This window comes from Microtus oregoni, unplaced genomic scaffold (assembly GCF_018167655.1).
Source record: "Microtus oregoni isolate MIOR12 unplaced genomic scaffold, Mior012 000058F_ref0000040, whole genome shotgun sequence".
In the NCBI taxonomy this organism is placed as follows: Eukaryota; Metazoa; Chordata; class Mammalia; order Rodentia; family Cricetidae; genus Microtus; species Microtus oregoni.
In genome coordinates this window covers 677,943-692,666 of record NW_024543834.1, presented here as the reverse complement: position 1 = coordinate 692,666, position 14,724 = coordinate 677,943, and the positions used below count along the sequence as shown (strand labels likewise).

General features: G+C 45.1%; 1 protein-coding gene across 3 annotated transcripts in view; it reads right to left on the bottom strand.

The window, feature by feature from the left end:
* Positions 1-2,541: 2,541 nt before the first annotated feature.
* The window catches only part of LOC121438909 (TATA box-binding protein-associated factor RNA polymerase I subunit B-like), a 67,487-nt gene continuing 55,304 nt past the window's right edge, over positions 2,542-14,724 (bottom strand). Inside the window, exons 10-16 of one of the 3 annotated variants that reach the window (XM_041639410.1) lie at positions 13,242-13,419; positions 11,924-11,970; positions 9,533-9,623; positions 4,749-4,819; positions 4,004-4,226; positions 3,767-3,834; positions 2,755-2,862 (exon numbers count right to left, since the gene is read on the bottom strand). In XM_041639410.1, the coding sequence (XP_041495344.1) occupies positions 3,771-3,834; positions 4,004-4,226; positions 4,749-4,819; positions 9,533-9,623; positions 11,924-11,970; positions 13,242-13,419 (674 nt within the window). In that variant the 3' untranslated portion in view covers positions 2,755-2,862; positions 3,767-3,770. Of the gene's footprint in view, positions 2,863-3,766; positions 3,835-4,003; positions 4,227-4,748; positions 4,820-9,532; positions 9,624-11,923; positions 11,971-13,241; positions 13,420-14,724 lie in introns of all 3 variants that reach the window. The other 2 variants (XM_041639409.1, XM_041639411.1) reach the window with 2 other exon arrangements.

Sequence of the window (14,724 nt, the reverse complement as noted above, 5' to 3'; positions counted from 1 at the left end):
TTCTGGAAGACGGGGTGTGCCACCCTTCCCAGTGTTTTTCTGTGTGAACACCCGAGTCACAGATGTGCCACGAATGGGGCTGGGGTGTGAGGATAAGAATTAGAGGCATTGTACAAGCGAACTCACCATGCTGGCTGCCAGGTGTCGGGGCTCTCCCCCTTCATTCCAGAGTTGAGTGGTTCCTCTTTTAAGGGTCAATGGCAGGCAGGCTTTCTACATGCCCCTACCACCACCACACTTCTAGGGGATGAAGCACTTCACCCACTTGAAACCAACACTGCAGCCCCACAGTGATGCCCACTGCTCCTGTGTATGGGATCCAGAGCTGCACGGGGGCACTCTTGCCAAGTCTCAAACTACCAAAGAACACACATATTTTAGTGTGTGTGTGTGGGGGGGGGGTTACTAAGAATAGGCAGCAGTGTGTCGGTATTCTGCAGAGGAGGTGTCCAAGCTGGACCAGTGCACATGCTCGTGGTTGTGTACTAAAAAATGGTAACGGGGTCAAAATTGACTGGTAACACTAATGCAGGAGAGCTGGGATGTTTTTGTTGCATCGTAGGCTGTATCAGCTTTGAAAACGTTTACATTTCTGAGACTGCCATGTGCTGCTCTGGACTGTGGGTCCCTGTGCCTAAGAGTCAGTGCACCTGGCTGCCAGGTGAGGCAGGTCAGGGCTTCCCCTGCACGTGCCATGTGGCCATCTTGGACAGTTTTTTTTTGTTTTTTTTTTTTAAAATATTTAATTATTTATTAAGCATACAATGTACTGCTGGTATGGAAGGCAGCAGGTCTCATTATAGATGGTTGTGAGCCACCATGTGGTTGCTGGGAATTGAACTCAGGACCTCTGGAAGAGCAGCCAGTGCTCTTACCCTCTGAGCCACCTCTCCAGCCCTCCATGTGGCCATCTTGGATCTACCTTCTTCCTGATTAGTTCAGAGCTAAGGACCGCCACAGTCCCAGTGATGGAAGCAGAACCCATTGCTAATAGTGATCTCAAAAAGTCCAAGACCATACAAAAGAAAACCAGAATGTCCCTCATGAACTGAGAAGAGACTTATCCACCATTTTAGCCTATCAGCTGTGCCTCTAACCGCAGCTGGTTCAGAGGTTGAGACAGGACTGAGTCAAGGCCATCAAAATGTTGTCTCTAACAAATCTAAAACCACATTTCCCAGCAACCAAACTTAATATATATAAAACAGATGGTGAGTCAAGGTGAAGGGAGTGGGGTTGATCCAACATTTAAAATTCAGTCAATGTAAACGACTACATGAGCTGACCAAACGAGACCACCAGATCATCTCAGAGATGCCAAATTTGTTTTAAAACGACAGGACTCACTACTGATTTCTAAAACAATACCTGAAACCAGCAAACATAAAAAGATTTTCCTTAGGTTTTTGTTTATATTTTTCCCAGAGCTTCCCATGACAAACTTGGGATAAGAATTCTTGTGGCCTTGAATGACATGCTGTCCTCTTTGGCCCTTCTCTTGCACCCCGACATCCCCAGCTGTTCTTGAACCTGTCGGCCTTTGTGCTTAGTCCCTCTGTGATAAGTGATCTTCCCTGAGGTGACAAGCTGGTTCCCTCTGCTGTGTTTCGTGCAAGTTGGTGTCCATTCTAATGTCACCTCTCTAGATGGTCCCTCTCAATGGTGCTTTGTAGAGTACCCCTTCTTCTCCCTCGACAGTCACCTCATTTGTTCCTGGTTGGTTTCATTCCCCATTAAGACAGACCAATATCAGCTCCACTCAATCATATGACCCTTAAAGCAGGACACGTGTTCAGTGCTGTACCCCTGGGCCTAGACTGTGACCAGAACATGGCAGTTCTCGACGAGAAAGTAACTGAATAGGAAGGCCCAACTTTCCACAGCCTCGCCATGATACAGTCTTTACACCACATGCCAGTTGATCACGTGGAAAACAACGGCTCATTCATTATTTCTTCCCTGTGAGTGAGCTTGAGTATCATGTCTTTTCAGCTTGGCCTTTGAATTGCCCCCTTTTCCCCTGTTGCTCTGCAAGCACCATTGCTGTATCAAATAAACTGCTCTTCTGCCCACTGTGTGCTCAGACACGCCGCCCCTGTTTGCCATTTGTCACGGTGATGCTACTCATCTTCTCTTGTGGCTTCCAGTTTGAGATAAGCTCAGGTCTTCCCCAGACCCAGCATCAACCATCCTGTGTCCTCAGCATTCTTACACTGTTTGGATCTTTGACCCGCCCGGGATCAGCTTTATAAAAAGTGAAGCGTAATCTAATCTAAGAAGCAAATTCAAAGCCAGTCACGCTGGTGCATGCTTGCAATCCCTGATTCAAGATGGAGATGCATTGAGGCCAGCCTGGGCTACAGTAGTGAATTCCAGGCTAGCCTGAGCTGCACACTGAGTTCTCGGTCTGAACTAAATGGCTAATTCCCATCTTGGAAAAAGAAAGTTGAGCTTTAAAATCCAATGAATACAGGTTTTCAGGTGTCATTTACACAATTTTTTACTTTCCTGAAAAAAACATTTATGAAAATAATTCAAAGTTCACATATTTTACAATGCATATAAAGATATATATCAACATGTATGTGTATAGAATAATGTGTTTCCCACAATTCCCTAAGATCCGATGTTATCCTATAGAGCACACCCTTCTCTGGTTCTCAGTGTCTTCTTACTTTTTTGGGTCTTGACCTCCTTTTTGATTCATTGTATTTTTTTTCAAAAAGTTTCTTTTCAATTAAGCTCACTTCTTCATGGAGAACAGAAGTCTTTATTCTTAGTAAGAACGAGAAGATGTTTAGTATAAACTGGTAACTCAGAGAAAAGTTTGACTCTTCATAGGTTGTCACATGTTTACAGTAGCTAGAATGGGAAGGAAAAGGAGGTAAATTATCTTAAAATAGTAACTCAGAAACTCTGGCATCCATCCACTGACACCCCCAAATCCCTCTGCCAGTATATATGGTTAAAACAGTATTATGACTTCAAAGGAAACTTGGGAAATTTGCTGAAGTCCTTAATTATATGAAGAGAAAATTCTTCACAGTGTCTATGGTTGCTAAGCTGGGGACAGGAGGGGCTCACTGTACCAGTCTCAATTTCTGAAATGTTTGGTCTAGCCCGCAGTTATGTTTAAAGACAGGTACACACACACCCCTGGGTCATCATTCTGAGCAGTGTGATCCATGTGTGTGTGTGGCCCTAAGTTCCCAGGATTTTGCTGTCTGTTCATTTGTTTTTTAATTAACGAAGAACCTACGACCCCCACTTTACTATCCTAACTACACTCTATGTCCATCCTTCCATCCACAAGTAAGTGCAGTCCCACAAGTAAGGGCCAGTCCAGAAAACCCACAGCCAATCAAAATGCAGAGGTGTGCAGCCAGTCCTAATGGACACATTTACAAAGTACTCCTGTACCTCAGGCTCAGGGCACTCAGCAGAGGAGGGGCAGAGATGTAAGAGGCAGAAGACCAGGAATTTGCTATGAGACTATGTCGCCTAACATCGAAAGCTACACCCATAAAGTCTTACAACTGCCTAAACTTGAGCTGAACAGGACAATAGACATGCCAAAATGGATGGGGAGGAGAGGAGCCCACGAGGCCTCGACATTGCCTAGAACTACAGGCATAAGGCATGCCGAGAGCAGGGAAAACAGTCTTCCCCAGAGAACAACGCACCACTTGGTTATGCAATAGCAAATGGTCAGCCCTGCAAACATACATGCACATAACACTATAAAGACTGAGCAGGGTGTACTTACGTATTTAGGAATACATATGTATATACATACATGTATGTAACAGTGAAAAAGGGGGCAAGATAGTGCATCTGAAAGATAGCAAGGAGGGGTTTTGGAAAAGTCTGGAAGGAAGAAAGGGAGGTAGGAAATAGTGTGATTATATTATAACTTCATGGAAGAAAAGAAAGGGACACTCCTCAGGCAGAGCAGGAGGCCTCATCATGCCTCATGCTTCTGGAGTGTTGAAAACATACATACCTTTTGCAGAATTTCTGGGTACTGAGCCAATACAGTGAGTTCTTGGTTATCCAGGACTGGCCTTTCGTTATCAGGAGTCCCTGGAGGCTATGTCCATGGAAACAAGGGCTATCGGTGTCTCCTTCAGTCCAGCTGAACTGAAAACTTGAAGGGGCCTTCTTTTCCACCACAGGTGTTGTGCCGAGCAGGGCACTGAATTGCTTCTGAAGATTCTTCACCATTTCTGCAGGTGGAAGGCAGAGGCAAAGGTCAATTCACAAGTAAGCCAGGATTTGTAAGAATGGACTAGTGTTGGCTTCTTAGCCTCTGGGGTGGGGGTGGGGTGGGGGCAATCTGGTCTCCAACTCAGGAGCCGCCTCCCTTCGTCTTCTAAGTGCACACTCGCACCCAGTTGGTTTCATAACCGCAGTAACATGCGGGTGGCCTTAGGTGAGGCTGGAGCTGCGTGAGGGGCCTCAGGCAGTTACTTAACAATGATTGAAGAAGAACACCAGACAATCTCAGGGCCAGTTTCCCAACAGAGCTCTCGCAGTCACAGATATTGCTGGGCCCTTAAGCTCTGCTGTGAAGATGCAGGCAAATTCCCGGATGTGGATGTCTATGTGGTTTCTACTTTGGCAGGAATTAGACACGAGCACATCCCCATCAAGTGGAAGTGTGTTTATGCATTGGCTTTCCATATGCAGACGGCTGATACTACCAACTCTACTGCTACCTGGTACCCAACAGGAACCAGCAGACTCACCTCTTCTCTTATACGCGACTGACTTGTCGATGTGCGAACGGTAGATCGGTCTTTTGGTTTTCCAATAATATCTACACACGGTTGGAAAGAAGTGAAGCAGAATGAGGGACGAACATCCACACAGTTCAGAGACGGAGGCAGAACCTGAAGCTCAGTGGCTCCAGGCACTTGTCTACATTCTCTCAGGGCTTCCATTTCTGCAGGAGTCAGGGACCCTTTAGGCGCCACTACACAGCATGCAGTAGAGACTGTTTCTATCACCACACACAACCGTGCTGTTTACTCTCATTGCTTCTTCTCCTGCCTTTGCCCCAAATGCTCATCTCTGAGTGCTGTCCTTAGGAATCTGATTTAGAACCTCATACAAAATAGACAGTGATTGCCAGTCTCTCTGGCATACATCCTCTTCCTGGTGAGAAGAAGGAATGGCCCAGATTCTAGCTTGACAGACCTAAGACCATCCATTCGCCTGCAAAGGCAACCTCCTCCTAGGGGAAGGGCAAACAGGTGTGTTCATCACAGAGAGGTGCTGGCCTGAGCTGGTCCACAGGGTCCCCGACCCGCACCCCAGGGCAAAGGCTAAGTGCCATCTGGCATTCCCGCAGGTGACTGGTGACCAGAAATGAATGGTGACATAACCATCTCTGGTCCAGGCAGTTAGTGAACGGCCCAGGAGAAGCTGCTGGTGTGGGACAAGATGATGATGTGTTTCTAAGCTCACGTCCATCCTTCCTGTGCTACCTAAAGGAGGAGACTTCTAGAAGTCGCAATAAAAATATTTATCTTGATTCAAGCCTCTAAAAGAAAAAAAAAGACACCATGGCAGCAGAAAAGGACACGGAGTCACAGGGTCTGATCTGCTTCCGCCAGGGTCTAGCAGCCCAAGTGACCACAGAGGCTCTGGAAGGCAGAGGCTGTCTTATCTCCTTTATACCCTCTAGGGCATACAGTAGGCATTCAACTGAAGTGTTCGTTAACAATGGATGGGATGGCTGGGCAGTGGTGGTGCACACCTTTAATCCCAGCACTCAGGATACAGAAGCAGACAGATCTCTGTGAATTCGAGGCCAGCCTGATCTACAGAGCAAGTTCTAAGACAGGTTCCAAAGCTAGAGAGAAACCCTGTCTTGAAAAACAAAAACAAACAAACAAAAAGAGATGGGATAGCACACTGTAGGCATTCAACTTAAATATTTGTTTATTATAATGGAATAAATGAATAAATGAACCAAAACCACATTTAGCTTCTGTGCCGTTTCCTACCCTTACAGGACTGTTATGGGAGTAATTTGTGCCATATTTGTGAGGTCTGGAGTGGTGATTGAGAACACCTTTAATCCCAGTGCTCAGAATGCAGCCAGGACGACATGGTGAGACCCTGTCTCAACAACAACAATAAAAGAGATAACATGTCTTGTTATGTGATGCTAGGAGTGTGGTACAGCCCTGTAATCTCAACACTCAGGAGTTCAAAGCCAGCATGAACTACATGGTGAATTTGAGGCCAATCAGGGCTCCATGAGATTCTGTCTTAATAACAAGAGAAACAACCACCACATTACACTGTACAAGCCCTGTGTAGGCATTAGATGTGATATATCTAGTGCTTGGTAGAGTGTCTGGTTGCCTGGCTCAGAGGTATTCATGAAACAAGCAGAACCTTCTAGAAAAGACACTAAGGAACAGAAAGTCAAAACCACAAATATCTCTATTTACCTATAAAACTTAAAAATTGATACTCTTCTCATTTCTAAGGGTTAGTTAACAAAATACATGTGGACTTTTTAGTAATGTTAGGGATAAGTGACAAACATCACTTTACCAAATTTAGGAACTGAGATTTTTCTCAAATATTAAAAAATTCAAATTAGTTAGGTGTGGTGGTGCACACCTTTAATCCTAGCACCCAGGAAGCAGAGGCAGGTGGATCTTTGAGTTTGAGGTCAACCTGGTCTACAGAGTCAGTTCAAGAACAACCAGGGCTACACAGAGAAATCCTGTCTTGGAAAAAAAAAAAACCAAAAAAACAAAAAGCAAAACAACAACAAAGTATCAGTGAGGTGTCATTAGCTCTATGGTGAGTCTGTGATTTTCTAAGACATCTTTTTACAATTATCATTTATTTTCCTAAGTGATAGTGTAACAAGTACCCTGTATAGTCACGGCCTTAGGAACACCCACTCTTACGCTTCCCTTAGGAGCTGGGTCTACACAGTATTTTTTGTGCACTGGTAATGAAGGCCTAGACAAATGGCCACCACCATAATCAAGGAGGCATTACTACCACCCAAGGCCAGATGCCCAAAAGATGGGAGAGTGATTGAAGATGACAAAGTTCCAACTGTTTGGACACCCTTCTGAAATGGAGTCTTCTCCAGATATCAGCCTCCTTTGCCTGCTTCTCCTAGGACACAGAGGTTCCCAAACAGACACACCACAAAGGCCTTGGGTTTCTAGCTAGACCATGTCTATGCTTCCTCATCTTTACTTGGTTTGTCTGACTGTTTGGGAAGAAGGATCAAGGTGTAATTTACATCTAATGAAACCCCTTTCAGGGCACTTCCAATTAGCATTCTCACTAGCTGTGTAATCAGCACTATGACTAATGCAGACAGCCCCAGCGCTCCAACAGCCAGGGCCCTTTGTAGTCGTCCTTCCTACACCCTTCATCTAGGTAGCCACGGTCTTTACCCTGTAAGCTTGGCCATTTTCAGAATGTGATATAAATAGACGTGTATGGCATGCAACCTTCTGGCCCTCTGTTTAGCACATAAGACTCAGGAGTCACTGCTGGCTGGATGGGAGGCTTTGGTTTGTATTCTAAGTGGGCTGTGTGGCTGTGTGGTGTGGACATGCCAGCTACTCTCTCTCATCACCAGCAAAAGTCACAAAAGCATTTCTTATGGACTTCTGTGGGAGCATAAATTTTCATTTTACTTGAACTCTTCAAAGTAGCTGTACCATTTTAGACCCCAATACTTGGTATATGCAATTGTATTGAAAGTGGACCCTTCTAATTATAGTAGACATCTTTCCTTGTGTATCCTGTACATCTTCAGTTCTTTCATTTGAAAAATTGAATTGTTTTCCTATTTTATGAATTCTTTATATTTTATAAATAAAAATCTTTCATCATATATGTAATCTTCAACTACTCTTTTTTCTCTCTTTCACTTTTTTTTTTTTTTTTTAAAAAAGACAGGGTCTCACTATCCTAGAAGTCACTCTGTAGACCAGGCTGGTCTTGAACTCAGAAATCTACCTGCCTCTGCCTCTTGAGTGCTGAGACTAACGCCCAGTTTTCAGCTGTTTTCTCTAAGTCTAGGTTTTGTTTTCTCTTAAGCACCTTTGGAAAAATTTCCCCTCTACAGTCCAATTTACCAGTTTCTCTTTTTTTTTCTATTATTTTAAAGAAATTATTTACTTTTATTTTATTTGCATTAGTATTTTGCCTGCAAGTATGTCTGTGTGAGGGTGTCAGGTCTTGGAGTCAGAGATAGTTGTGAGCTGCTGTGTGGGTGTTGGAAATCGAACCCAACTCCTCTGGAAGAGCAGTAAATGCTCTTAACCACGGAGCCATCTCTCCAGCTCACCAATTTCTGTTTTATGGATCAAAGTTTTGATGTTATATCTAAGAAATTTTTACCTAACCCAAGAGATCAGCGAGCCTTTTCTTTCCCATCTTCCCTCCCTCTATTCTTCCTTTGTGTGCATATATGCACATGTGTGAAGGCCAGAGGTCAACTTCAGGACCCACTTCACCTTGGTTTTGAGGTAGTGTCTCTCATGGGGACCTGGAGCTTGTTAATTGGACTAGACTGGGCAGCCCACAAGCCCTAGGGATCCTTCTGTCTCTTGTCTCCCCAGTGCTGGGATTCCAGGTGTGTACTCACATCTAGCCTTTACATGGGTGCTGGGGATTGAACTCATGTCCTGATGCTTGCTGGCTGTGCCATCTTCCCCAGCCCAGCAATGAGTTCTGCATGTGCTCTGGAACTTCACCCAGGTTCTTCTCAACCCTGTGCTAAGCTGGCAGCTGTCGAAGCCGCCTACTAAGCTGGTTTAGACAATTGTTTTTACCAGCGTTCTTCATAATCTCATGCAGAATACCATGGTTAACTTCAGAAACGTGTTAATGACCATCTGACAGCCCAAAAGATAATGTCCAGAGCAACAGGGAGTCCTGGTTCCATCCCAAGTAATAAATAAACAAATAAATAAAATAATAAGTAATTCATACTTCAGTGTTAGAATCAGTTGTATGTCTCAAAATACTAGCATTTAGCTACATTAGAGGAGTATTTTGCAGCCAAAAGGAATAAGTCTATTTATACAATCCGTTTTCCAGGGAGACACTAGACCCCAGGGTATAGGCTGTCTAGAGGGTCCCATATCAAATCATCCTCTATACAGTGTATTATAGTGTGCTAATACACAGAGGCAGTGGCAGCCTCCACTAACTAATGTCAGTCACTGCCACCACAGAGTCCCTGGGCATGCTGAACACCTGCCTCTTGGTATCACTATGACAACCCATTTTCACATAAATTTATATTTTCTGCCTTTCTTAAAGAAAAAAAAAATCAACTAACTAGAATGTACAGAACCAACATTTCTGGAGAAAGGTTACATGCTACCAAGATACACATTGAAAAGTGCAAAACAGGGGACACGGGGCAGGTGAGCAGAGGAGGGGACACGGGGCAGGTGAGCAGAGGAGGGGACACGGGGCAGGTGAGCAGAGGAGGGGACACGGGGCAGGTGAGCAGAGGAGGGGGACCTACTTGGCCCTTGCTTCTTCCCATTGTCGTCTTTTCTCATCAAAGGTTTTCTTCATAACTTGGTACCATTTTCTGAAATCAAACTGCGGTTTATCTGAGAGAAATGAAACCCATGCTTAGCAGTAGAACTCGTCCATTAAAACAACACATTATCACATCTGAATTTATTCCTAAATAGAACACTTACATGACAGCTCTGAGAGGCTGAGCAGAGCCACCGTCTCCACAGCAGCGCTCATGCTACCTGCCACTCTCGCCTGTAAGTTGTGACCTATATTGTGGCCCCACAAGACTGTCCTGGAATGTCCTTTACACGTTTCTCCTAGGCTTTAAAGGGTTTTTGCTGCCTCCTGGAGAAGGCCGCTACACAACCAGACCCCTCTTCCCCAGTTCTCACACCCAGGATGTGCACCCCAGTCCCTGGCAGAACTGTGGTGAGAAGCACATGATTGGGAAAAACGCTGTGCTGCTATGGTGGATCAATCCAAACTGGCATTCCCTCAGGACCTGTTTCTATTCTTCCACTCCTAATTCAGAGAGTCTGACCATGAGGAAGGAAGCAGAAACACAGGCACAGAGACAACAGACTTGGACACAGCAAGTATACACAGGATAGCTCTCTATTCTCCTCCAGTAAGAATGGCCTCTTTCATGTCTAATTACAAATGTTTTCATCTGGCCAATATCAACAAACAATACAGCCTTGAAGGCCATACAGCCACAGAAAGGAAACCACCCAAAGAACTGGAAGGGCAGAGGAAAACTAAGAGTTAAGTCAACTCAAGTTCTTGACCCCCCAATTTCCTCAAGGGGTGAAGGGGATGGCGGGATGGTACCTAGGGCAGTATAGGGCATGGACCACAATCCTGTGCTGTTGATGGGAGACATACTATGAAGTCTACAAGGATAACATTAATGTGGGATTCCCCTCTGTATGCTGTGAATACCATTGGTTAATAAAGAAACTGTCTTTGGCCTGTGATAGGGTAGAGTAGAGATAGGTGGGGAAAGGTAAACTGAATGCTGGGAGAAGGGAGACAGAGTCAGGGAGAAGCCATGGAGCTGCCGCTAGAGACAGACATGTTGAAACCTTGCCAGTAGACCATGAGCCTCATGGTAAAATATAAAATAATGGAAATGGGTTAAATTAAGATGTAAAAGCTAGCCAATAAGAAGTTGTAAAACCTAGCCAATAAGTTAGAGCTAACAGGCCAAGTGATTTAATTAATACAGTTTCTATGTGGTTATTTCAGGAGTCTGGGCGGCCTCCTACTACACAACATGGCAAAGTGATCTCTTAGCCATGTCTCCATAATCGACCATCGCCTCTAGCATTGAAGGAGCAGCAGAAGATGTCAAGTTCAACCCTATGTACATGTTACTGTAAGCACTGGACAGGAAGGAGTGTTTCACTTCACATATGTTATGGAAAACACATGAACTGAGAATATTAAACCCAAGCTCCTAAAACTAATGAGCAAAAATCTTTCTACAAACAGGAACCCTTCCTGAATTTAAGAATTCGTGTAGACACAAAACTACACGGATTGTGTCTACACGATAAACTTTTCAAAAAGCAAATGGGAACCTGTGGGCACTTGATTATAACCCAGCTACTTGGGAGGCTGAAGCAGGAGGATCGTAAGTCAAGTACAATGTGACACAAACCACATGGGCAATTTAGTGAGACCTTGTCTTAAAATGAAAAAGCAAAGAGAGGCTAAGTGCATAGTTCAGTGTAGGCAAGCTGGCCAAGCTATGCAGAAGTCATATGTTCCATGCACAGCAGCTATCTGTCTACTTACCAGCTACAAACTGCATGCCACACAGTCACCCGAGTTTACAAACACCAGCAGTCTAACAGGGACAGAGGGGCAGATAGACTTAGGCCATTAGCTATTATTCCACATGGAGTTAGTTATATTCCATGAATACCCAGTGGAAGTCTGGACAGCAGCAGTGGTGGCAGGCGTGATCAGCTCTGGCTCTGGGAAAGGGGAACTGGTGTGAAGTGAGTGGGTGTGGGGAGCGGGCAGGAAAGTGCTATTAATGCTGCTCATGGAAGAAGCCTGAAGAGCACTTCATGTAGAGGGACCAGCACAGGCAGCCCCAGAAACCACACTGCTGCAGAAGCTCATGGTCTGGTCTGGCTAGCGAGCAGCAAGCAAGAATTAACAACAGATGAGTGTAGAACAAAAGAGAAACCACCTGAGTCTCTTGGTAGCCACAGATACAACAGTCAGACCTACAGATGGAAGAGACAGCACAAGGCCCAGGTGGTACACATACGAACACACATGTATGTGACTATCCATCATTCTCCTCCACACTGACTACCTTTTAATCCATCATTTACAACCCCTTTTCAATTTGACTGACGCAAAATCCATGTACCTTCTTTGTGTTCTTCATTATATGTTTCAGCAAGCCCAGAGTAAGACCTGGAGAATACAACAACAAGACAACTTCTTTAGATGGCATGTGTCTAGACACTGAATTTTTATTTGACTTTAATTTTCTGAGACAGAGTCTCACTGGGTAGCTCCATCTGGGCTAGAACTTTCCTTTGTAGACTAGACTGGCCTTGAACTCACAGAGATCTGCCTGCCCCCATCTCTTCAAGTGCTGGGATTAAAGGTCTGCTCCACCACCCCCAGGTTTGACAGGGGAAAGCAGAAAAGCTGGAGAGCAGTCACTATCCTGGAAGAGGACCCTGAAGATCTTCATCCCTGTGACTTTTAAGAGAATAACATTGCAAAGCACTGTTAGAATCGAAAAGAATCTCTGAGAGACGTGGTACCAGGAGCCTAAAGGAGCCTGATAGGGTGCCAATTATTCTTTACTGATGTGGGAGTGTCATATATCAATCTGTTGATTTCATTGGTTAAGTAATAAACAAACTGCTTGGGCTCATAGCTTAGAACATAGGTGGGTGGAGTAAACAGAACAGAATGCTGGGAGGAAGAGGAAGTGAGGTAAGAAGCCTCAGACAGAGACGCCATGCTCCCCGCTCCTGGGCAGACGGATGCGATTCAGCTCCGACCCAGGATGGACGTAGGCTAGAATCTTCCCGGTAAGCGCACCTTGGGGTGCAACACAGATGATTATAAATGGGCTAGTTCACGTGCAAGAGTTAGCCGAGAAGAGGCTAGATAGAAATGGGCCAAGCAGTGTTTAAAAGAATACAGTTTCCGTGTAATTATTTCGGGTAAAGCTAGCTGTGCGGGCGGTCGGGTGCCGGGGATGCAGCCCGCCGCTCTTATTACTACACTTTACAATGCATAATGCTTTAAAATCCAGAAATACAAGGGCTGATGAGAGATGCTGCCAGCTCAGAAGCAGGCATAATCAGGTAGCTGAGGTACTTGCTAGAAACCCTTGTCTACAGCGCACCAGACACCACAGCCTGCTGGAAAACACCGGTTCCCACAATCTGAGTAACTAGCAAAAGCTATGCTACATTTCTTCCCATTTTTGTTTTTGTTTTTGTTTTTTCCTCCCTGAGACAGAAACCCTACAGGGTTTCTCTGTAGCTTTGGAGCCTGTCCTGGCACTAGCTCTGTAGACCAGGCTGGCCTTGAACTCACAGAGATCTTTCTGCCTCTGCCTCCCAAGTACTGGGATTAGATGCACACGTCACCACTGCCTGGCAATGTTATTTTTTTTAAAAAATGGAGTCAGTGTGATAAAGAGCCATCTGCCATCAACTTACCATTCTAATTTGTCATCCAGCAAAAAGAGTAGTTTTAACACTACCACAATGACAGCCACAGCCTGCACGTCGTATTTAACTGTCCTTTTCTTTTTAGCTATAGGATCAAATGTCAGGAAGTCCACTTCTCCGATTCCAGTCATCTTTACCACTTGGCAGGTCAAACTGTGCATTTCGTCTGTTGAAAAGTAAACAGTTAAACACAGATTAAATCACTTGGTTCACTAGGCCACAGTAATATACATATTCACCAAGTGTCTTTACATATCTGCTTTGTTTGTAAGGCAGGTTCTTGCCGTATAATTCATGTTGGCCCCGAACTCACGACTAATGCCTTAGTCTTTGGAGTGGAGGCTGGGATTGTACTCTGTAGGCTTGCAACACCTTACCCAGAAACCTTTTATTTAAAATGTGATGCCACGTAGGAATTTGGAAAGCAATGTTTGATAAATAATACTAGAAGATGAGGCCAGTGTAGAAATAGTAATGGGTGGATCTTGGCAGTCCTACCTGACTTCCTGAAACATTTATGTGTGGGACACATTGGGGTCGCATGCAGACAGCCACACATCAGCTTTGTGCTGCTCCGTACCTGTCCCTCACCCGTGTCTCTACAGCAAGGTATACTTAACCTGTGTGTGGGATGGACCTCCAGGAAGCACCCGGCTGCCGGGTGCCATGGGAGCCCTGGAAGCTCAACAAGCTCTCAGTTAGATTCTCTGTTTTCCCAAAGAAACTAAGCATTCAGTGTAGGCTATATCTACAGCAGAAAGCCGAATCACGGGAGACTTAGAACCTGAAACCCTAGGCCCTTCCCCATCAGTAGCACTTTGCATTTCTAGTCTGATGTGACATCCAGGGCCGCCTGTCTCACAGGAGGCATCAGGGTTGCCTGGCACGTGTGTTCTGCATGAGAGGCTCTGACTCTCAGCACAGCCCTTGCGGCCCTAGAGAGCTCGCTGGTTTTCTACATGTGCGAACGTTAGCAGGCTTCCGGCACTATGTGGGTTAGCCTCCAGGATACGGCAGCTGTTCAAGAAGGTTCCCCAGCTAGCTCAGTTCAGCCTTGAGCTCTTTCTCACCTCTCAAGGGCTGACATCACATTTGGCTGGTACTTTTGTTCTAAATTAGATTTGTTATGCAGCATAATGCTCTCAGGTAAAGAGCGTAGCTTTTCCACACAGGCCATCAATGGCCTACGCTGAGAAACTCGCTGCTCTGTCTGCACGTAGACCCACCACAAAAACCACATGAGTTCTTCCAAGCATAAGTCATTCAGAACTAGACCTCTGTTTCTCAATAGTGTCCCTTTAACCACGTTGTATGGTCTGAATTATTTTAAGAAAGCATTTGAATTAAATTCCTATTAGTAGAGACTCCCTCAGGTAGCTTGAGTAGTCTGCAGCTGAAAGAAAGGCCCTTCTGTTCTGCTTAAAAGATGACGTAGGTCCCGCCTCCCCTCCTCCCCTGCACACCACAGCTC